The sequence below is a fragment of the Annulohypoxylon truncatum genome, assembly GCF_022578515.1.
Source record: "Annulohypoxylon truncatum strain CBS 140777 unplaced genomic scaffold F4807scaffold_4, whole genome shotgun sequence".
Lineage (NCBI taxonomy): Eukaryota > Fungi > Ascomycota > Sordariomycetes > Xylariales > Hypoxylaceae > Annulohypoxylon > Annulohypoxylon truncatum.
The window spans coordinates 192,784-215,781 of record NW_025953790.1 but is presented as its reverse complement, the minus strand read 5'-3'; the positions used below and the strand labels follow the sequence as shown (position 1 = coordinate 215,781).

The window sequence follows — 22,998 nt, the reverse complement described above, 5'->3', positions numbered from 1 at the left end:
TATTACGGAATATGAGGCACGGCGCCTCTTTCAGTTAAGCCCAACTTGGTAGTTGGCAGCTTGGCAATCTGCGTTTAACTTCCTGAAAACTTGTTTTCATTAAGGCTTAAAGGTAGATCTTGTCAAGTTGGAGTCATGGAATCACCACGTACATAATCGACCGGACTTGGTATCGGATCGGGCGTCGGATCTGGGGTTTCGGCTTCTAGATGGGAAGATGGATCGGATCCGGGCCGTTAAGGCGGTATGGAATTTCGGAAAGGAGTGATGGTTCGATACTTCAAAGATGATGAAAAGGGATAGAGGCGATTTAGTCGCAGGGGGTCACGAGATTTCGGGGTAGAGAAAAAGGTGGTTTTTTTTTTGATGATGATATATTCAGGCACTTGGTCTAACGGAACGTCTACCGATGACCCCATGCCATTAATACAAAAGACCTCTAAGGTCGAGATATATCGTCAAACCTCGAGCTCAAAGATGTGAACTCGGACATAATTGCCGTTATAACTAGGTATTCATAGATACTAACTAACTAGGATCCCATAAATGCTTAGACCATAAACTCAGGTAATTACCTAGCAACGAGAACTATTAGAATCGATAGTGACGTCTAGGTACATATAAAGGGGCAGGTAAGTGCATAGGTACACTCGTGTGATGTCATGTCCTCCGAAGCCGGAAAATGCCAAGGGGCTATCACGTGATGCCGTGCTGAGGTCGCGTTGCCCGTTACGCGGTCCATTTTACGTCAATGCTTCAACCATGTAGCCATTACCTAGGTAGATGGTCCCACCAATGGAATCCCATATTCCACAAAATCAACTGCCGAGATTCCCTTACTAACGCTTTCGATGGTCAGTGATTTTCTTCATCATGGACAGTCTTGATGCTTTTGGCGGCGACGAAGATGCTGCACTACGCTACGCGATAGCTTTGTCCTTGCAAGAATCTGGCGGCGCCTCGCCCAAGGAACCTATTGAACTCGACTCGGGCGAAGACGAAGGCCAAGGCAGATCGGAACAGAAACCTAAGCTCTCCTCGGTCGCCAAAGAGCCCGATAATTCCCCTACCAGACAAACACCCGAAAATGCATCGCTGAAAGATACACCATCAAACCCCGAACAGCCCACATCTGCAACACCAAGCAGCTCCACAGCCCTAGGACTAGCAGGAATGGACAGGAAGAAGATGGAGGAGGAAAGACTTGCGAGGTTGCGCCAAAGATCAGTGAAGCGAAAGGCGTCAGATTCGCAACCCGAAGAACAAGACCGTCGACAAAGACCAAAGGTCGATTTCAAGCCACGAGCCAGCTTAGCTACGAAAGCTACTCCCCACCTCCCGTATCCGAAGGGTATAGTCAAGAAGACGTGGGTCGCAGGATGTCCACGTAAAGACGATATCAAGATAGAGGAGGTTCTGCAGAAGGACGAGCTTGAATTGGCCATGATCAGCTCATTTCAGTGGGATGAAGAATGGCTGCTATCCAAGATCGAATTTTCCCAGACTAAGGTTATTCTAGTTGCTTTCGCTTCGGACGAAGACCAGGTATGGTCCTCGCGAAAGCCATCAGCGCTTCTATGTACCGTTAAGCTAACAGGACCACCCTTTCCGACAGCAAGAGCAAATGAAGGCCAACGTGCCCCGGGGCGCGCCTATCAAGTTCTGTTTCCCGCCTATGATGTCAACCGGAAACATGCATTCGAAACTACAGCTACTAAAATACCCTAAATATTTGCGAGTAGTGATACCGACTGGGAATTTCGTTCCCTACGACGTGAGTTGAAGCATCTTAGCTTAATGGCAATATTTCAAGCGACTTCTAACTTAATGTGGTGTAGTGGGGCGAGAACGGGATTATTGAGAACATGGTTTTTCTTATAGACCTTCCTCGAATCGACGATCCCAAATCAAAGACTTCTAATAAGCTCGGCCCATTCGGCGACGAGCTCTGTTACTTTCTTCGAGCTCAAAACTTAGACGAGAGCCTTGTAAATAGCCTTGCAAACTACGATTTCTCAGAAGCAAATCATTACAGATTCATTCATACAATGTAAGGCCTAAATAAGAGCATTTGTGCTATTAGAGGATGTCTTGTTATTGAAGGCTAACGCCAGTGTAGCGCGGCATCACATGCGGGCGACGAGTGGCGACGAACAGGATATTGCGGGCTCGGTCGAGCTATAACGTCTCTCGGACTCAATACTACTGACGAGATCGAGGTTGACTTAATGACTTCATCACTAGGATCGCTAAACATAGACCTAGTATTAGCCATATATTATGCTGCTCAAGGCGACAACGGCCTGAAAGAATACGGGATGAGGGGTGCGAAGAGCGGCAAAACTAAGGAGTCAATATCAGCCAAGATCGCCCTAAAGGACAGGTTTCGAATTTACTTTCCATCTCACGATACGGTAGTGAAAAGCCGTGGCGGAAAGAATGTAAGCACAAGCTTGAAAGATTTTAGAAAGGAAAAGCATTAACAAAAGGTCCTCTAGGCTGCGGGAACCATCTGTGCACATGCCAAGTGGTGGGATTCGGCCACGTTTCCTCGAGAATTGTTTCGCGATTCCAGAAGCGTCAGAACTGGTATTCTCGTGCATAGTAAGCTTATGATGGTCCGCCATCGCCGCTCAGGCAAATCCAAGGCCGCCTATGCTTATATTGGAAGCGCGAATCTATCTGAAAGCGCATGGTAAGTTTTCACCCTCCCAGGCTCGATTTCGGTACTAATGTGGAATTCGGGCATTCAGGGGTCGCCTGACGAAAGAGAGGGGGACCGGTAACCCAAAGATTACATGCCGCAACTGGGAATGCGGAGTAGTTGGTAAGTAAGAATCGGTGTTCTTCTACCTCTTCCATCCCTGTTTGGGTATGAAGCGCTTCTTTGGCCTATCCTGAGGATTACAAATTCATGCACAGACGATGGTTATTAACTTAAATGGTAAATAGTTCCTATACCGTCTCGGGATTCTAGCGAAGAAGGGGCCGGGTCCTCTGATCCAGCCGACTTCAGCAATGTCATCCCAGTACCGATAGAAATTCCTGGCGAAGCATACGGCGCTACAGCATCGAAACGTCCTTGGTTCTTTCTCGATAACTGACGCCCGGTCATTTACGCTAGAGCCCTAGACCCCATGGTACTATAATCCTAGAGGGTAAAGTGTGAGCAATTAATGGACGGAAGCTTAGAATCTAGCGGGACCGACGTCTGAATGCCAAGATCATCCGTTCTCCGGATGATCTACGCTAAGTCTTCCTAAAGCTTAAGTGGCGACAGCTGCATATACCCTACCTAGCCTGCCGATTCTGAATATGACACATGGATACCATCAAAGCGCGTCTCGTGCGTATACTAAATAGCTCCCTATAATCACCCATGTTCACTGTTAGTGACTGCTGGCTTCTACGCCCGACATTTGCTAACCTCCTCAAGCTTCAATGTTCCCGTTGTACACATGAGGCATTACTAAGCAACTCAGACGCTTCTCTACGAGATTCGAAAATAAGAGACTCGGAATTAAGCACGTAACGCGGCAAGCATGCGGAGCAAGTAGCGCAGTCCCGCCCCTCAATGCCTGTCTAGATCATGAAGTGTCCCCCAGATCCACTCTAGCTATAAGGCTAGATGCTAGCCAGATTTCACATGAAATAGTCAAGCGGCAGATAGAACTCCACGCAGGGTAGCTCCATGTTACAACCAACCGTGCTTATAAGGTTTGCGGTGCTCATCGGTGTCCTAGCAGCTGCCTGGATCGGCCTGGTCGCATGTATTAGACCGGGAATCGTCCCGTGGCACCCCCACAGAGGCTATCACGGCTCGTCTAACCCCTATTCAGTTGCCAGATTGGATGATCAGCTATCCCCTTTTCGGAACAAGTCTCGCGGATTCTTGCTTCGTGAGAACTTATTATCGCACATCGTTCTCATGCAAGCCTACCGAGCCCTCGGTTGGTTTGAGACGAAGGTAAGCATATTTGTTTTTCAGTTTGCCGGCCTCGTACCTGCATTTGGGCGATCTGCTATGAATTCTATGAAGATGAGCTGATAATAAGGCAGGTCGGGGAGCTATATAAAAGCCAAGGAAAAAGCTCATCCTTACGGACGTATCTTTAGCTGTTTTGCTACTACGATGCTGCATACTCTCGCTTGCCAAGTTGATCGAAAATAAGGTACCCACGAGACAGACTCTAGGTGAGCAGCTATCTACCTAAGCAGAGAGAATTAATGCGAACTCCCCGCTTACAATCATACAGAAAGAATGTACTGTCTTCCACGAGGCTATGTCAGCTCGAGGGTTCCGTAAAAATATTATTGGTGCCTTGAAGGTTAATATAAGTCTTGATAATGCTTATTTCATCGCTTTCTACCTACTGTTGATGTTACTACGGGGGACGCTTAAAAAGGAGTCGGCCAGCGAGGTCATAGTGCAAGAATACCGCCCAGAAACACAACCCATCGGGTCTCCTTCCACTTTTACCCTCCTCAAGTGTTAATGACAGAATGTTCAAGTTCCGGAAGAGAGTATTATTCCAAGTATTCATGAAGTGTATGTTCAATTTTAGCAAACACACTAGTTGGATCAAATATTATGAAAGGAGAGGGATGGGAGCTGACAGGATACCCCCTCCCCAATTCGCCTCAAGGTTGAACCTGAACCTTAAAAGCTTTCCACATTTGGGTTGGCCTGTCGACAGGACCGTGTCGTGTCAGCAGTCTTTGAGCTCGAGACCGGGGCTAGGGAATAGCACAAAGCTTAATTGCTCCGAACACCATCGAGATCCAGACTAGAAGCGCGCTTAAAGGTGACAGGATCACCTCCTAACCGGCTTCGGATTCTCTCGTGTGATCACATCAGCAAACGTGTGAATAGGGCTACGACATCTTGTGGTTAGGACACTGTCCACAGAAGGCTGGCCTAATGCCACACCCAAAACTTCTCATCTAAGAATCAAAGAGTAAAAAATAACGGAAGCCTTTCGCAACCACACATAGAACCCCTAACAATCGATCGTGAATGACGACGCGTGATTAACTAGTTGGATGTGTAGATATTTTTGATCATGTTCGGCAGACATTACGTGTAGAGCTCGACAAGCTGCCTATGACATAGAGAGGGGTTTCAGTTACTGCACGTTTACTAGCTTGCCGGCCAACCTGAGTAATAGTTGATACATGTAAAATATTCAAAATTTGCCAGGCTTGTTGGTACTCATTCAACGATAGTCTTAGTAATTACAATAAATACATATAAATTCGTTTTAAAGATTGTAACTAGGTACACATGCCATAACAGAGGATTTTGTCTACCTACTGAGATCATCACATTACCTAGATTCATCGAGAACTAGCCTCTAAGATAATCTAGACTGAATAAACCAAAATAGTTACCGTCCGGTTGGCATTGCAATTCCCAGCATAGCGTACACCGTCTAGATGGCTGGTCCTTGAAACGCCATCATCTATCCGTCATATTACATCAACAACTCGAGAGCTCTAGCCGTATAGCATTGAAAGGAGGTGGGTTCGAGTGTCATAGCTTCCTAGGTGGCTATTTCGCCAATAGTAACAAGTTAACTATCTTATTCTTTATCCTCTAATGCACTAGGTATCATAGTATTCCTTGTCGACGCCACCTCTAAAAGGGGAGAATGTTGATCGGAAAAGAGGGTAAGAGTAAACAGGGTAAGAGTATATAGGATATACCCCAACACTGCTAAATGCTGTATCTTTAGAGGTTTCCGTAGATAGCTTGACGTGGGTATCCCGGAATTCTCTCTAGATCGTCTTATGCCTAGCTCAGCTGCCACTCTTCGGAGCCTGTTTGAAACTGATTACCCAATTCAAGGTATGTATCCATGAAGTTACAGTGTAGGTAACAAACAGACCAGAAAGAATAACGGTTCCCATCCGATGGATACTGCACATAAATCATCTGTCAACCGACCCAGAAAAGTAACATCCCACTTGGGTGGCAAGAATTAATCCATCCGAAGATAGAGAGTATATCCCAGTACGACATGGAGTAGCAGGGCTAACAAAATAAAGAGAACGAGTAGCAAGACTAGGAAATTAATGAACGGGAAGAGGATCGATAACGAAGTGGATAAGGATAGAAGCGATATTTAAACATTGAAGACCAAAAATAGAGTCATATACGTGTACATAATACAAGTATACCAAAGCAAGTACATGTAGCTAGTATATACATAGCCACAGCTTCTATATATACCTAAATAATAGGTAGGCACTCATGTCGGTATGGTATGGACGACCTCAAACCAGCTCCACACGTAGTATCGGTATCGCCCATGTGGTCATAATTGATCGAGGCGTACCTACTACGAACGAATCAACGCCACCTGCAGGCAGTATGTAGGTATTAGGGATTACCTAATGATGCAAGTAGTGCTCATCCATACTTGTTGCATGTACGTGCCCCAAGTGTCTACCGGTGCAAATTGCTGAGATACACTACGACGGATATGTAAGGTACCTACGGAAGGTAGGGTACGTAGTCACAACACGAGTAGAGGAATACTTAGAGGACCGAATGCTCCATCCACCTACAGAAGAATACCAGCTACAGGGGACTACTTGTGCAAGAGTTCTATGGTCCTTCCTGTCATATTCATTTCGCTCGTTCCTTTTTTCGAAAGAATGACCCTCGACTTCCCAACCTATAAAAAGGCCTTGGCCCATGCGTCATATTTCCTGTCGTAGACCATATCGTTCCTTCTCTGCCTTCGTTGTCGAAGTTATTCACGGCGAGCATAGATGGTAGGTGCAAATTGCACTTTATCACCACCCGGGAAACCAGCAATTGACAAGGCAACTACATTTGTACCTTGTCTTCTCAAAAAATACTGCGAGGCGGTCGGTGCGTACCATTCTGATCTTCCTCCATACCGATGACTCCCAATTTTCCCACGATTTCTCAGTTTACAAAAAATAATCTGAGCAGATCAAAGACACTTCAATTCCCACTCTAAATCTTACACTTTAGTTGACATTACCCAGTTGATACCAGACAATTCCCAACTTCACAACAAAGTTTAGAGCCTCAACTCAGACTTCAGTGTTGTTGACGCTAACCTACTTTAACGCACACTCTATTGACAGGAAGCTGCCCCTGGTAAGTCACAAGCCGAGACAATCGTTAACAATACTTGGTGATATTATCACCGTCGATATTTTGTCTAATAGAAAACAGTGTCGTGATAACTAACCTTGTGTGTGCAGAAAGCCTTCCTTCAGTACAACAAAACCGTCAACATCATTCATTTATTTGATCGTCATCCAGCATTCAGATCATCTCGGTTAGAAAAAAAATATACCAACAGCGGAAATTGACGACCACCATCACACCAATTCGGAGTCCGTCTACAATTCCCCTGAGTATCTGAAAGCTTAACGAAGCTGATTGACGCCACTTGGACCACCACCTCAGAGCTCCGACCATACCTCCCTCTACTCCAGGTATCTAGTTAGACGCAAGTAGGGAGCTTCTTGTAGCTTTCTGAGGCGGCAGCCACGAACTCAATCGTAGCGCCGTCTCCGTTTAGTCTACAATACGCCTTTTTCGGAGATCTCAGACCTCCCCAAGCATAGAAGTACCCTACCAAGCATCTACGCCGGCAGTGTACCAATTCCCTCCCTCCCCATTAAGGTTCGCTCGGTCTGGGTTTACTAGAGAGTCAAAGTCCACAACAGGTCCGAGTACCAGCTCTACCTAGTGCCACAAAGGGTCTTTTCCCTTCCCTCTAAACCGACAGAGCCCTCAAAGCGAGGCAATAAACTCCAGAGGCGTCAGAGCCAGCCTATCTTGTTGCCAGAGCAGCACATAGCAACAAGTCGCATGGTCTCTCTGGCAGGTCTTCCTCATATATATTGAAGTCCCTGCAGCCAGTTATCCTTTTCTAGGGAAGCTTGTCAACCTCCTCTCCAGTCCCATCGAAAACTGTAAAACATTCAACTCCAGGTAAGATTCTGATAATTCCCCTACGTTCTTTCTTCTTTTCCTTCCCCTCCAGCTTACAATTCACGCCAGGTCCTTTAGGCACTTCAGAACCTGCACCTTAACTCTCTTGCCAGCAACTAGGTCTCGAGTTGCGAGCATATCTGCTCTCATTTCGCGACAAACATTACCCTACACCTGGACACGCAGTAAACTATCCAACCTACGTGCTGGGACATCTCCTTAGAGATATAGTTTACTTCTGCCTAGCAATACTCTTTTAACTATCATCGCAAAAGCTTTCATCAGTTAAGCTATCGCTTGCATCTCAACTAGCAAGAGTAAAACTTATCGTCGAACGCGCTCGTCCATAACCGCAGCCATGTCTTCCGGCGGCATGCTGCCCGGACCCGACCGACCTACGGCGCCGTCGGGCTCGCTATCATCAGGACATACGGGGATAGCGGCGAGTCCTCTGCAGCCGACCTTCCGCGGTTACATCGCCAGCACGATGGATGCCCTCATATTATTCGAAGCATGTCTCAGCGGTCATCTCTTCCACGTACCAAGACGGCCCCACGACAGAGAACGAGCGGGCCTCATCGTCAGTGGCAACGTATTCATCTACGAGGAGCATTCATCAGGCATAAAGCGCTGGACCGACGGTGTGCCCTGGAGTCCTAGCCGCATCTTGGGCAACTTCCTTTTGTATCGCGAGCTCGACAAACCCTTCCAACCCGGCGAGAAGAAGCGAGCTATGAAGCGCTCAAAGCCGGACGGCGGGGTCGCAAAGCCCCTTAACAGTTCACGATCGAACTCCGTCGGTAACGGCATGAGTACCTCTTTGAGCGTGGGTACTTCTATGTCCAACTTCGACAACATGGCAAACAGCCGCAACGATGCTGAAAGAGCCCTTGTCGGATCCCTCATTGATTCATATCAATTCAAGCAAGAGGGGTTGGTCAAGAAGACTATCAGCGTTACCTACCAGGGCATACAGCACCACATGGTGTCCTATTATAGCATTGATGATATTATCAATCATAGGCTAGTTACGCCAGGCCACGACCCTAGCCTACGAGGCGTCGTACCTCGCGGGCCCCTAATATCCTCAGGGAGCTTTAGGGCTCCAGTCGACGACCAGGAAATTTTGATGACTGAGCCGCATTTCCGACACGCCATGATGAATCACTCCTTTGGATTCGTGAATAGTGCAGGATCACGATCGATGTCGATGCCGACCATGCCGTCATTCACGCAGCCTACTTGGGGACCAGAACAATATGTCACAACATATACCATGGCTCCTACCATGGCCCCGACTTTGCCGCCTCCTGTGGCATACGCTCCGCCTGCAACGCCAAACTACAATTACGAGTCGAGCAGTCTACCTTACGGCATGACCCCACGGTCCTCAGTGGCTTTTCCTCACCCAACGCCCTTAGCTTCTCGCCGTCATTCGAATATACATGGAGCAAATGGAATGGGCCACCTGGATTATTCGGGCATCAGCCCTATTGACAGAGCTCCAATGGGTTCAACCCAGTTCCTTGGCAATGGCGGCAGTCTTGGAAATCATGGTATGACTAGTCAGTCATCCTATTCTAACGGCGCCATGTTTGAATCATCGGCAACGGCGGCGGCGGCGGCAGCGGCAGCCACCCCTTCAAACCACCACCGCAATTCCTATGATCATAACAGCACAGGGGGGAACGGCGATATGTATACTACCGAACCTCCTGGGCGCCATTCAGCTGCATTCGTCAATCAACTGGACAACAGCTACGATGCTCGGGGTGCTCACCAGACACAGTCTGACTACGGCAATTCTTTGCCTGAACACAACACGCACAATGTATCTTCTAGTCAAGAGACTACGCCCCCGCCCATGCCTCTAGGTCTCGATGACTCGGAGGCTACGTCAAATATGGTGCCTGGGCAGGAATGGACAAACGGTTTCATCAGCAGCGACAACTTCCAACAGTTCGTAATGCCACACGACCCCGAAGATAATCCTAATCAAACTAACAACTATCAGAATGACCAAGTCGGAGGTTAGTGGCCTACAAAATGTACTACAGCACATGTCGATGGACGAGTTGAACAACCACAATAACAATAACAACAACAATGACAACAACAAGCAACCACGAATGTAGCTTCGGATTCCATCGGTCGAATCGAGAAAATTCCTTATGTCTTTTCATACTTTACAACGTCAGTGTGCGATTTGTCCGCTTGATTCTCTAGCAAGGCGTTACGGTACAGTGTGGGGTTACATGGGACACCCTGCTGGATTTGGAGGGGAAAGAAATACCCCCAGCTGGGAAATATGGGAGCGCGCGGAAAAAACAAGAAAAAGGGAAGATTTACAATGGGCTGGCGTCGGCGTTGGTGTTTAATGAGGTTCGGAAATGATAGGTTTTCGATACCTCCGGTTTCTCTCCCTTTGTCTGGTATCGGTCATAGAAGATCGCATAACAGCCATGCGGAACCAGGAGTTTGATGATGGGATTGCTTCTTTGTACCTATGCTTTTTCCACTATTTCCTTTGTCAGATGTGCCACCTGGGAAGAGTCATTCAGATAAAAGTCATTGAGATGTCCTATGAGCGTACGGTTGGGAAGGGAGGGGAAAGGGCATTAGCACATGCTTTTTGCTGCGGGCTACCGTGGATACAGGCTTTACTATGCGGGGTTAGGTGGTTACCCAGTGGATGAAATAGTCGCTAGTGCTGGTGACAGTTGCGACAATTGCACTTTGATAGAAATGAATATTTGAGCTTCGATAACAACAATTTGGCGACAAGATGCTCGTGATACGATACATGTACCTACACCAGAGATATGTGAGTACCTAACACTGGCGGTTCAGGGGCTGAAGAGATAAGAATAATAGGGGTAATAGATAAGACGCTCGGACCATATTATGTCATGCTTTCTGCTGACCTACCTCGTACCTGCGTACCAATTTAGGGTTATTACTAAGCATAGCAGCCAATATAGTGGGGCGAGTAAGGTGATGTCTGATTTTAGCTGATTCAAACACGGTGCCAGAAAGATCTTCTTTCAACTGTGAGCGTACTATCCTCGATCACCAATCTTCCTATTTCATTCTCGGACAATAAAAGCCCCATTCCGGTGGATCTTGCGATTGATCCATAATATGATACGCTCGATATGAGTTCACGGGCATTCCGCGGCGGCGCTCATGCTTCCCGCAGCTGTCCGAGCTTGAGTTCGAGACTGAGCCTAGGCAGGAATTCGTTTTCTAGTGGCTTCACAACAACTACAAGAAATCCGGCGAATGCAGCTCCATATGGATGGACAAGGTGCTTGTATAGCATACGTACAAACCATCTGGGGCCTCCAAATGCTGCTCTGAATGTGACTGGAGAGGATCCAAGGGACAGTGTGAGGGGATGGTCATGCTCACAATTCGACGTGGCTGCAAAAGGTAGTTCTAGAGCTTCTATCTGGCGTGGATCTGGGGCCAGGAGGTGCTTTTCCCAATACAACAGGTCTTTCCAAGAGAAGAATGAGACTAAGAGTAAGGATCAGTATGTCGTCCTTACTATGTTGTCATTCTCCTTAGCCCATAAGCTTGCCATTTTCCCATAATGAATATCTACAGCTCCGACTGTCCAAGTCCGCGAAAATACTTTGCCTTAGGCCTTCCAACTAACTAGAATTTCAGGATTTCTTCTCAGCCGGCACAGTCAGGGCCACCATCTACTACTAAGCCTCGAGGGATCCGAAATGTGATCCCTAAGGTAATACCTGCGTTGACGATCCATGAGAACATATACACAGTGCCCAACCTGTTGACGTTTTCGCGCCTCATAGCCGCACCTTTCGTCGGTTACGCTATCCTCCACGACGCCAACGCGTGGGCTCTGGGTCTATTTGCTTACGCGGGAGTCTCGGACCTGCTTGATGGCTGGATCGCTCGCCGATGGAAACTTCAGACTGTTGTCGGAAGCGTGGTCGATCCGATGGCGGACAAGATGCTCATGACAATCTTGACCGTGTGCCTGGCTTACAAGGGTGCACTACCGGGTAAGGCTATCTTAAACCTTTATACGAAGTACCACGTGATATGACTAGTATATTTGCTATCCTGTCTCATTACAATACAACCCCTTCCATCGAACATGCTAACTTAAAACCAATTAAGTTTGGCTTGCCTTTATAATCCTCGGGCGCGATGTCGGTCTGGCTATTTCAGCTATATACTACCGATGGATATCTCTCCCGCCGCCGAAGACTTTCACGCGGTATTGGGACTTCTCTCTACCGTCGGCGGAAGTGAAACCTACAACCATCAGCAAGTACAACACATTCTTGCAACTAGGGCTGATGGGGACCACCATGGTGACGCCGTTTGTTACCGCGGATGTTAGCTTGGCCATGACGGTGTTCCAGTATGTGTTTTCTCTACGCCTAGTTTATCATCGTATTGGCTAACGAGAGGGCAGGTATTTGGTAGCTACGACGACTGTTTGGAGCGGTCTGAGCTACGTGTTTAGCAAAGATGCTGTCAGGATCCTGTCCCAGAAGGATAAGCCTAAAGGTCAATAGTGTTTTAAATAAATTATGCGCAACACCACCTAGTTCCAAACGTCACAGAAAAAATAGATAAATGGGAGTTGAGGTCAGCACATGATCAACATGTGGCTTTGTATATTACGGGGTTTTAAGGCAGTTAGGAAAAATACATTACCAGTGTTTACTTCTTTCAGCTCAACATACCTAAGCACTTTTTGATAGGTTCACATTGAATGAACGTCAAAATAAACAGTTTCTTGAAGGTTTCATTGGCTTTAATCTTAGCAAGGTTGCACACCATTAAAAGCTCCGAGGTTGCGCAGTACTCCATTGAAGTAAATAGCGGGCAGAAACTCGACCACTTACCGTATTGGGTAAATAGATCCACACCGCCTGCTTAGTTAAGCTTAATTCCTTATCTTCGACCTCTTATCGAGAAATTTCCCTCTCTTTTTTAGACAAACGACAAACCGACGACGATGCTCCACCACGACATCTCCGAATCGAGTTCGGTATTCGTTATATTACTTCAGACATGAAGAAAGCCTGGAGACCTAGGGGTTTAAGCCGGCCTATTAGCACGGCACATAGACAAACCCTCGCCCTACGCCTTCATCGGAGTAATTTTGCCACAGTAGCTCATGATGCGAGGTAAGCGATATAACTTGCCCCTAGCATTGCACACGGACCTAAGCTGATTTGGAGACAATCAGACCTTTTGATGTTATAGTAATAGGTGGCGGTCATGCTGGATGCGAAGCAAGTGCCGCCGCTGCCCGGTCCGGCGCACGAACAGCCTTAGTCACGCCCAAACTCGACAACTTGGGGGTCTGTTCGTGTAATCCTAGTTTCGGCGGCATTGGGAAGGGCACGATAATACGCGAGATAGATGCCTTGGACGGAGTTGCCGGGCGCATTATTGACAAGGCCGGTGTCCAGTTCAAGATCCTAAACCGGAGGAAAGGTCCGGCCGTCTGGGGTCCCCGCGCTCAAATCGACCGAGCGCTGTATAAAAAGCACATGCGCGAGGAGCTCCAGACGTATCCAAATTTGTCCATTATCACGAATACCGTGTCGGACATTGTCTTAGGTGAGAAAGTAGACTCTACTAGTGGCCCTCCAAAAAGCAAGATCACGGGCGTGCGCCTTGAATCGGGCGAGGTATTACCAACTAGCGCGGTGATCATCACAACCGGAACTTTTCTAAGCGGAGAGATACACATCGGACTTGATATCTTTCCGTCGGGACGGATAGGGGAGAAAGCAACTTTCGGCCTAAGCAAGTCTCTAAGGGAAGCCGGTTTCAAGCTCGGAAGGCTAAAGACGGGCACGCCTCCGCGATTGCATAGGGGAAGCATAAATTTTGATATCCTAGAAAAGCAGCTTGGGGATGATCCCCCGGAACCGTTCAGCTACCTCAACGATCGCGTAGCCGTCCAGGACCAGCTGCTCTGCCACGCCACGTACACGAACGAGAAATCCCACGACATCGCGCGGGCCAACCTCGACAAGACAGTGCACATACGAGAGACAGTGCGGGGACCGCGGTACTGCCCGTCGCTCGAGTCCAAGATCATCAAGTTCGGGGACAAGGAGCGGCACATCGTGTGGCTGGAGCCCGAGGGCTTCGACAACGACACCATCTACCCGAACGGGCTGTCGATGACGATCCCGGCGGAGGCGCAGGAGCAGCTGCTGCGCACGATCCGCGGCCTCGAGAACGTGCAGATGACGCAGGCCGGGTACGGCGTCGAGTACGACTACGTGGACCCGCGCAGCCTGAAGTCGACGCTCGAGACCAAGGCCATCTCCGGCTTGTTCCTCGCCGGCCAGATCAACGGGACGACCGGGTACGAGGAGGCGGCGGGCCAGGGCATCATTGCCGGGATCAACGCGGGGAGGAGCGCGCAGGGGTTGGAGCAGGTGAAGGTTACAAGGGCCGATGGGTATATCGGCATCATGATCGACGACCTGATCACGAAGGGCGTGTCGGAGCCGTATAGGATGTTCACGAGCCGCAGCGAGTACCGCATGAGCACGCGCGCGGACAACGCGGACCTGCGGCTCACGGAGATGGGGCGCGGGTGGGGCGTCGTGGGGGATAAGCGGTGGAGCAAGTTCCTAGACGATAAGGCGCTGATGGCGGACCTGACGCGCAAGCTAAGGGACTGCGTTCGCAGCGCGCCGGCTTGGAACGCGGCTGGGTTCGCGAACAGAGTCGATAGCAAGGTCCGTAGCGCGCTGGATATCCTCCGGCTCCCCGGCGTCAAAGTCAACGACCTCGCAGCCGAGGTACCCGATATCGCGGACTTCTCGGAGCGAGTGAGGTACCGCGTCGAGATCGAGACACGATACGCGCCGTACGTCAACATGCAGGCCGCGGAGCGGCAGGCGTTCCTCAAGGACGAGAGCCTGCGGCTGCCGACGGATCTCGATTACGACGAGGTCGCGGGCCTGAGTTTTCATGAGAGGGCCGCGCTGAAGGAGGCGAAGCCCGAGAGCGTCGGGCAGGCTAGGCGCATCGAGGGTGTTACGCCGGCGGGGGCGGTTAGGCTGCTTGCTTTTGTGCAGAGGGGTTTTCAGCAGCAGGGGAGGGGGGTGGAGGTGGAGATGGAGGTGGAGGTGGATATGGCGCCGCTTGCTGGCGGGGTTGATGGGATGGATTCTGAGGCGAGGAGGGGGGAGTTGTGAGGGCCGTGGGGTTGAAGATGAAAAGAGGATGAATAAAAGGGGCGGATAAGGGAGGCTGGAAGGGGTGTATATATGGGGGTGACAGGACGGCGGCAGATGTATTTATATGGTATGGTACCTACATGAAGGCGTTCAGGGGAAGGATATGACATGCTGTAAAAACAGTGTCCGATCCACTCAAAATATATACCAGCAATGCATAAACATTCAAGTCGGTCTAAATCTTACGGCTGGGTCTTTTCATATTATATGGGTAGGCAACATGTACGAATTATACACATTGTCAATTCTTGAAAAGGGGGGCTGTTTAAAAAGTGGGGAAAGGGGCTGAGATGTTAAAATATCTATTCATGTAAACTACCAATGTGTATAGTAACGACCATGCATATATAAGCTATGCATCTAGCACCTGACTAGTCACAGTATTCAAGCTTTTCATCATCGCCTCCTGAATCTTAGCTTTGCCAAACTGATGATCAGCCAGAACGTTAACATGGAAGACGCTCTCAGTGCTGTATTGACTCTGGACGTTCACGAAAGTCTTCCCGTTCCTAGTAAAACTGCCCTGTCGGTCGATCCGGATGCTCCTTGCAACCGCTCTGTCGGCGGGCTTCTTTATGCCCAGTTTATCCATGTCGTTCTCGCTGATGTGCGACAGCTGTCGCGCCTTCGCGGTCTTGGGTAACATTGGGTCGAGCCACTCGTTGATGAGGAACTCGAAGGCTGGCTTCCACTTGTCCGGGCATCGTTGAAGGTTTGGGTTCTGCTCCGCCATTTTGTTGATTTAGATGGCAGTCGACTTTGCGGCAATGGTCGTGGTTGGTTGTTCAACAGAGCCCTAGGTCATGTCATATTAGCGATATTCTCGAGTCGTTTACATTGGACATTCTAAAGACTTACTTGCTAAGCTATACCTACGTAAGGTTTGAAAGATAACTAGTCGTGTTTTGTTGATGACGAAGGGGAATGAAGAAGGAAATTGTCTATTTAAATAGAACTAGATTGAAGATGTCTACACCTAGGAATGTACCTCTAACAATAATATTGCATCTTGCATTCCAAGCTGATGTCATTACATACGACGACGCCAAGTTATCCACAGCCTCCTAAGCCTTTCCCCTGTCCTGTTCTGCACCTATGCAGCGAATCAGTGAGCTTAATCTTTATACCTGTGTGGTTGGCTGGGATAAAACTAGTTCTCAATTTACACGTAATCTTCAGCTGTTCAGCTGCAGACATTCTTTTCTTCAAGTAGCAGGCAGAGCTTCAGCTCAGCATACAGAACCAAGAACGTCGCTCACAGTACGGGTCTATCCAAGTATTTGATAATGTAGGCTACGCACAACGCTCAACTATAGCAGCACAGAACCTGGCATCTAATTTCCTAGCTACTATTTCTACTGGGCAGGGAAGCAATATGGGGTATCGGCACCAGGAAAGGGACGTCATGCGAAAGGGGTAAGCTCACATGTTTCGATCTCAGCTGTAGAGGCTCAACTTCTCGATAATATGACTTACCTGATAGCTTAGAGCATATAAACAAATTTGGGCGTATAGGTGAAAAACAGTGCCGCCTGACCTTCCCATGCTAGTTTCTCCTTTCTAACCTCGGGCTCGCGCGGCAGCCGAAAATTACGCTTTTCATTTGACCAGTAGTCAATACCTCGTTTTTAAATCAATAACAGCTCGCCAGGCCCTGCAAGGTAATGTTAGATAGCTCGTGGATAGTGAAGCATTAAGTTAGCCAGTGATATCCGTTTGCCTAAAGGTTTTGTCAATTATCAACTCGATGTATCGAATTGCGGGGAGGTGATGCTAACTGCCGGACAAATAGATGAGAGCAGAAAAACAATAGGTCCATATTGATGCTGTACTGCGTCATTTCTGCCCAAAGGAAAATTCCTCTGATATGTACACCGTCTGGGGCTGTGCCCATCGATTTGTAGTATTCAAAGAGATAGAGCTCGTGCTCGCTCCATCTTAAGCTTCGGTGGCCCGACTAAAGCAATTATTTCATCTTGTTCCAAGACACTTGAAAAGGATTTCGCTGCGTAATATGATGGATTGCTCCGACGCGGTGATAACACTGCCTGCGCTCGGTCAGGATGTTCAGCTCGGCATGCTATACGACGTACGGGATGCGCAGCTCTTCGCTGGGCTGTCGTTGTGGGACGACAAAGTCGTCAACGCGCATCAGGAGCTTGAAGATCACAAAGTGCAGAACGCCGGCTTTATCTACTCGACTTCCCTCGATGAGTCCCGCAGTAACGCGGCTCTCGATGTCGAAGGCTCACTCAGTCTAGATCTCGGTATCGTTAAAGCCACAGGTCCGGCCAAATATCTTAACGATAATAAGTCTAGCAGGTTTGAGGCACGGGTAGATAGCTCTTGTACCATCGTCCGTTGCACGCGTCGTATCTCGCAGGAGACCCTATCATCTATGAAGTACGAGCGCAACCTTGATAACCCTCGTTTCACACACTTTGTCGCAGAGGTGGTTGAAGGCGGATCCGCGACGCTCAGTTTCGTTCAGTCCTGTTCCTCGTCCGAGGAAGCGACCAAAGTTTCTGGAGAGCTCAAGGTGGAAATCCTAAAAATCCCAGTCAGTAGCAGTGCCAAGGTCGACTACTCAAATGAGAGCAAATTCATCTTCGACAATGTCAATATCTCCTACAGTGGTGCAATGACAGAGAACGTCTCCAACATTGAGGATGCTCGCCGCGTTAGTCGTGAGATGCCGGCAAAACTAGCACTACAGCTAAATACGATTTCTTACAAGCTTCTACCGCTCTCAGTCCTTGATAACAAGGTGAACCGCATGATCCGTAAGCTCGATGACAACCTTGTTGCCAAGACAGCTGCTGCGCTCAAGGCTGGCACTATGGTACGACTTGAGCTAAAGAATGTCGTGGAGCAAGATGTATTTCGAAAATGGTTTCCTGCGATTAGGCAGCAGATCTCAAACATCCAAACTGCCTTTACTGCAGGAGAAACGGAATTTACACAGGCTGCACGACGCCTTTTGCCAGAGTTACGAGATGGTACCACTGACCACAGGACCAAGATGAAGGAGCTCAGTGATGCAATTGCTCTATTCGAGCAGCGTACTAGCATTGCGGAACAGTTTGTAGCCAACAAGTTCAAGGAGGCGAGCACCCTCCGTACAACTGTCGCTTCGCTACTGGCCGACGGTTTCGAGGATCATTTGAGTGGGTTGCCACCTCAATCATTAACTGATACAGGAGCGCCGAGGCTTCTGCTGTCATTCGGTGGCAAAAGAATCAACCGTCCTCGGCACCCACTCCAAAGCAAGATTGAATCGTCCGGGATCAATGCTGTCGGAGACGATGATCCGGATGACGACGAGGACGACGAAGATGATTGCGAGTGGTTCGACGACCAACAGATTGTCTCCAACCTAGGAAATGCATGCGTGGATCTGCGCCAGCAGCGTGTTCTAGCCCTTCCGGGCGTCGTCTTCGGAGTGGCGAGTATCGACAGGGCATACCGCCCAGGCACATCAAAGCGCACAAGGACCAACATCGGCGATATCGTGCTTGATTATAAAAGAAAGCTTCTCATTGTTACCAGCATGCTTCCTAAGGTCCCAACAGCTCCAACGCTGACGACCAAAGGCCAAACTATCACCGCGGCCTGGTCCGAGGAACGTAGCGACGATGAGCGGCTAGCCATCCCGACAACCGGCTTGGTTATTCGCTCCCGCCCACGGCCCAACCCGTTACAAGATGGTCCCTTTCCTCACGCGACATCGAACGAGGCTTTCACGGAAGTCCACTGCAAGGCTTCCGAGACAACTGTGTTGATCGACAGGGGCATCAACGACTCCCCTTTATTTGATGATTGTGACTATGAGGTCATGCTCTGTGTCGAGACGATCGTAGGGCTTTCGAACTGGAGCGAGCCTGTGGTGTGCCGCACGCCTAAGCTCCCTTCCACAGCTTCTAAAATTATCGACTTTTACCGGAGAAAAAGCACCGAGCTTTCGAAAGGCGCCGAGGATTCGAGACCATGGGATTTTGACAAATCTGGTAGCAGGAAGACCCTCTTTATAGGTCATAGAACTAAAGCTGTCCGTACTTGTACCGATAGCCGCTTCAAGGGGGAGGTTGCCGTGCGCATCGTTGATGTCGCCGCAGAATTCGAGCCTAACATCCCTGCTGCAGACATTGGAGACCAGGACAAAACTATGGTGGCCGTCTTCGCGGGCAGCAGTGGTCATGGCAAGAGCACTGAAATCAACGCTTTTATCTCGTACCTGCTTGGCAGCGATCCTAGCGACCCTGCGCGCCTCATGGTCATTGACGACCGTGGTGCTAAGCAATCACAATCGGTAACTCAATACGTCACTTGCTACCGTATCAGGCCGCTTTCTCCCCTCTTCGAGGGCAAGACGTTGCTCATCGTTGACACGCCCGGGTATGGGGACTCAAGGGGCATCGAACGTGATGCTTTCGTCACGGCTGCGATGTCTGACTTTTTCCGGACCATTGAGCACGTCAATGCTATAATCTTCACGTGCCGCGCGAATGAGGCTCGCTCCACCTTCCTCAGCCCCATCGCAACATATGTTTTCTCGCTCTTTGCCAAGGACGTGAAGAGCTGTTTGCGCACCATATACACCTTCGCCGATGCTGGAGCTCCGCTTGCACGCGCGGCACTTCGAGAACTGAATTGGCCTGTGGAGAACGGCGAAGTGGAAGTGAACAATGCTGCTTTTACGCTCGAAATAGACGTCGGAAATAAAAATAAAGTCCGCGAGTGGTGGCTCATGTCTGTTAGAGGCCAGTTCCGATTGATGCAGACGCTCCTACGCAGACCAGCTATACTAACCGCTGCAAGCGCTAAAGTGACGCAAGACCGCCTTGAGCTCGAGCGCAAATGTGTACAGGTCGAGAAGAAGATTCTCCGTACAGCTAATGATGCCCAGGTTCTCATCGCAAACCTGGGTGCTCTTGCCAACGCTATTGGAGCCGCCCCGACCACTAAAATCCTTGTTGAAGAGGATAGGTCGGTCCAGAAACCGGTGCGGGACGGCACGGCGACTACACTTTGCCTTAAGTGTAATCATACGTGCCACGAAGAATGTGTGTTTTCTGACGATAAAGATAAGAAAAACTGCACAGCGATGACTGACGGCAACTGTGACGAATGCAAAGGACATTGCCACTGGACCGATCACAAAAATGCCCAATTCATTATCGTGACCGAAAAGCACAAGGAGTATGTTGTGCCGAAGGACCTAATCAAACGTTGGAATACCAACAACAACACACTCGAGGGTGCTCTTCTCGATGCCATAGACGCCTACCTCGGGCTGCAAGAAGAGCTCCGCAAAGACCTCGTCTTCTTGGCGAAGTTAACGGAGAAGCTAATGTCTACGGCTCTGCTTCATGACCCGAATGCGCTCATCAACTACATCGACACGCTAATCAAGACTGCACGTGCGCAGGGGGCCCCTCCAGAGCAGTTGAATCAACTAACCACGGCCAAGAACACGCTGCTCCTAGAGCGCGCAGTCATGAATCGAGGAGCCGAGGCGACGCTTGAGTCGGGGACACTGCTTCATGTTCTCGGCATAGTATACGGGGAGATGCGGCGCCGGATGGAGCTCGAGTCGCTCGAGCGTGCAAAAGAGGAAGAGAAGCCATGCGACCTGTACAATCGACTTCATGAGAAACTTCCTGCGTTGATCCAGAAAAATGCCCCCAAACCACTGAAGGAGAAGAGTAGGTGGAGTTTGACCAAGGGCGCGAGCTATGGCGACAATTTGAAAGCGGTCGTTGAACTAGTTCAGGTCGTGCTGAGAGATGGTGGCGTAGTGGCTGCGCTTGTTACATCTACCAAGTGATTTATTCCTTTGCTTTTTGGTTTCTCGTTTTGACGATTGGCGATACAGAGAATATAGAAGAATGTGTCAAGAGAAAGAAGAAGACTAAACATGTGGAAGTTAGGTAATGTGTACTACGCAGATGGAGGGGTAGTAACTGATTAGTCATGAAACCAACAAGGTTTTGTACGACGGAAGAACTACGTAATATTTTAGCCGTTTAATACTGATAAACCAATATCTTTTATTAAGATATAATATCCATTTCTATTCTACTTCGTACATCTACCTGTAGGCAACACTCCACTCTTCGTTCGGGGTGAAATACACACTCTTTCCTGGTCCTCCTTTCGCCGCGGCAGTATTAAATGCCTCTTCACAATCCTCCAGCCTAAATTTGCCTACTACTTCCATACCCGCTCTAGTACCAATCTTCAATACTCCCCTTTCGAGAAGCTTGATCAAATCTTTCGCCTGTTGACTTGTATTCATAAAAGTCCCCTTAATCGTGAGGCCGTTCATTGAGATATGCCAGTAGGGCAAGCTAATGTCGCCCGGGATTCCTCCCATCAGACTCATACGGCCTCCTGCTCTTAAAGCAAATATACCTGCTCTAATGTGCGAACTCGTACTGGCCGGACGCGGAGAGATGTCAAAATACACATCTATCGGCCCAAATTTTGACAAGGCATCAAAATCTTCTTCCACATCGCCGCTAATCTTGACAGTTTCGACCCTTCCGGGCTCTGCGAGTTTCTTCAATTCAGCAAGAGCAGTCTCATTTCTTCCCATGGCGATGACTCTAGCTCCCATAGCAAGAGCGACATGAACAGCAGCGCTACTAAAAGATCCGGTAGCCGGGGCAATTAAAACAGTCTCTCCGGCCTTCAAATCGACGTCTGAGAGACCGCCGTATGGCACGACTAGTTGGGAGAGCGATCCAAGCTCTTCAATCTTGTATCCTAACTTCTCTACTAGAATGCTCTCGTCTAGGGCATGCACACTCTCGAGCGGGGCGTTCATCAATTTGGCCCAGGATCCGTTGCACCACTCCCGCATTAACCTCTTTGTCGCCTCGGTAGGACCCTCGTGGAACGATCTTAGGACCTTGATGTTAGGGTCTTCTCGAGACCTTACAGTTAACTCAACGAATACTAGCTGCCCTAGTTTTAGGCTCGTAGCATCTGATGGTACGGCAGCGATGCGAGCGATGCATGAACCGCCGGGAGTAATGGGTAGAGGGTATTTATAACCTCTAGGATTCCCGTTTGCGAAAATTTCATTGGCGTACTGAACAATGATAGAGTATAGCGGCTTGACGATGACGGTCCCGGTAGTGACGATCGGAGTCTCCAGCGCTCCATAACAGGGAGGCTCAGAAGAGGAATGGAATTTTAGGCCACTGTAGAGGTGTGGAAGATAATATGCTTCAGGGCTTCCCATCTTTGTTGCGAATGGTTTGAATAAACAGTTGGTATCCTCGTATTGATTTTTTAAACCTTTCCAGACCGGCCGGAGGAGATGTCTAGTCTTATATATCCTATAAATTTCAGGCTTAAATATAGAGCTCAATTATTACGTTCCCGCTTCCGATTGTACTAGTTGGTCGTCGACAATATATACGCCCTGCCAAAATACTGTCCTAGCGGTGAATACTAGCTTGGCGAGTGGGACGGAGTTGTTACTTAACTCCACTAGATCCATCATTCCCAATGCTTCGCGTTCGGCAATAAGAGCGAAAAGCTAAACAATCGTTAAGATCAAAGATACTAATAAAACTAACGTAAGCGCCTGAATATGTAAGTCCCGTGTATGCCTATTCGATGCCCTGGAGGGATGGTAGAAGCGACTACAGAACACGTCAGACTAAGTAACGGCAGTAATGGCTCTAAACCTATTTTGGATTTTGGTGCCACGGAGAGATCGCGGATTGATACATATTATGTAATCTAATC

General features: G+C 48.8%; 5 protein-coding genes across 5 annotated transcripts; 4 read left to right on the top strand and 1 right to left on the bottom strand.

The window, feature by feature from the left end:
• The first annotated feature begins 768 nt into the window (after positions 1–768).
• On the top strand, positions 769–3,398 carry F4807DRAFT_257284 (phospholipase D/nuclease). Its single transcript, XM_047994452.1, has 7 exons — positions 769–1,545; positions 1,616–1,774; positions 1,839–2,050; positions 2,120–2,441; positions 2,499–2,695; positions 2,754–2,827; positions 2,953–3,398. Exons 1-7 carry the CDS (start codon positions 874–876, stop codon positions 3,102–3,104), a joined length of 1,788 nt encoding a protein of 595 aa, XP_047857799.1. The 5' UTR covers positions 769–873; the 3' UTR covers positions 3,105–3,398.
• A 7,422-nt stretch (positions 3,399–10,820) lies between these two features.
• Positions 10,821–12,767, top strand: F4807DRAFT_410378 (uncharacterized protein). The gene is made up of 4 exons (XM_047996618.1): positions 10,821–11,516; positions 11,654–12,015; positions 12,134–12,380; positions 12,435–12,767. Exons 1-4 carry the CDS (start codon positions 11,137–11,139, stop codon positions 12,535–12,537), a joined length of 1,092 nt encoding a protein of 363 aa, XP_047857798.1. The 5' UTR covers positions 10,821–11,136; the 3' UTR covers positions 12,538–12,767.
• A 272-nt stretch (positions 12,768–13,039) lies between these two features.
• Positions 13,040–15,195, top strand: F4807DRAFT_449931 (glucose-inhibited division protein A subfamily; the record flags this gene model as incomplete). The annotated part of the gene is made up of 2 exons (XM_048000070.1): positions 13,040–13,155; positions 13,218–15,195. 2 exons carry the CDS (start codon positions 13,040–13,042, stop codon positions 15,193–15,195), a joined length of 2,094 nt encoding a protein of 697 aa, XP_047857797.1.
• Positions 15,196–16,850: 1,655 nt separating this feature from the next.
• On the top strand, positions 16,851–21,304 carry F4807DRAFT_257179 (uncharacterized protein). The gene has a single exon (XM_047994451.1). It carries the CDS (start codon positions 17,252–17,254, stop codon positions 21,062–21,064), a length of 3,813 nt encoding a protein of 1,270 aa, XP_047857796.1. The 5' UTR covers positions 16,851–17,251; the 3' UTR covers positions 21,065–21,304.
• Positions 21,302–22,893, bottom strand: F4807DRAFT_410371 (alcohol dehydrogenase GroES domain-containing protein). The gene has a single exon (XM_047996617.1). The coding sequence runs from the start codon at positions 22,484–22,486 to the stop codon at positions 21,329–21,331; it is 1,158 nt and encodes a 385-aa protein (XP_047857795.1). The 5' UTR covers positions 22,487–22,893; the 3' UTR covers positions 21,302–21,328.
• Positions 22,894–22,998: the final 105 nt, after the last annotated feature.

Excerpts from the sequence above, each read along its gene's own strand:
- F4807DRAFT_257284 (XM_047994452.1), top strand. The coding sequence starts at position 874 with ATGGACAGTCTTGATGCTTTTGGCGGCGACGAAGATGCTGCACTACGC. Across the intron at positions 2,051-2,119 it reads TACAGATTCATTCATACAAT|CGCGGCATCACATGCGGGCG; the intron begins GTAAGGCCTAAA and ends ACGCCAGTGTAG. Across the intron at positions 2,442-2,498 it reads AAAGCCGTGGCGGAAAGAAT|GCTGCGGGAACCATCTGTGC; the intron begins GTAAGCACAAGC and ends AAGGTCCTCTAG.
- F4807DRAFT_257179 (XM_047994451.1), top strand. The coding sequence starts at position 17,252 with ATGATGGATTGCTCCGACGCGGTGATAACACTGCCTGCGCTCGGTCAG.
- F4807DRAFT_410371 (XM_047996617.1), bottom strand. The coding sequence starts at position 22,486 with ATGGGAAGCCCTGAAGCATATTATCTTCCACACCTCTACAGTGGCCTA.
- F4807DRAFT_410378 (XM_047996618.1), top strand. The coding sequence starts at position 11,137 with ATGAGTTCACGGGCATTCCGCGGCGGCGCTCATGCTTCCCGCAGCTGT. Across the intron at positions 11,517-11,653 it reads GAGACTAAGAGTAAGGATCA|GATTTCTTCTCAGCCGGCAC; the intron begins GTATGTCGTCCT and ends CTAGAATTTCAG. Across the intron at positions 12,016-12,133 it reads TTACAAGGGTGCACTACCGG|TTTGGCTTGCCTTTATAATC; the intron begins GTAAGGCTATCT and ends AAACCAATTAAG.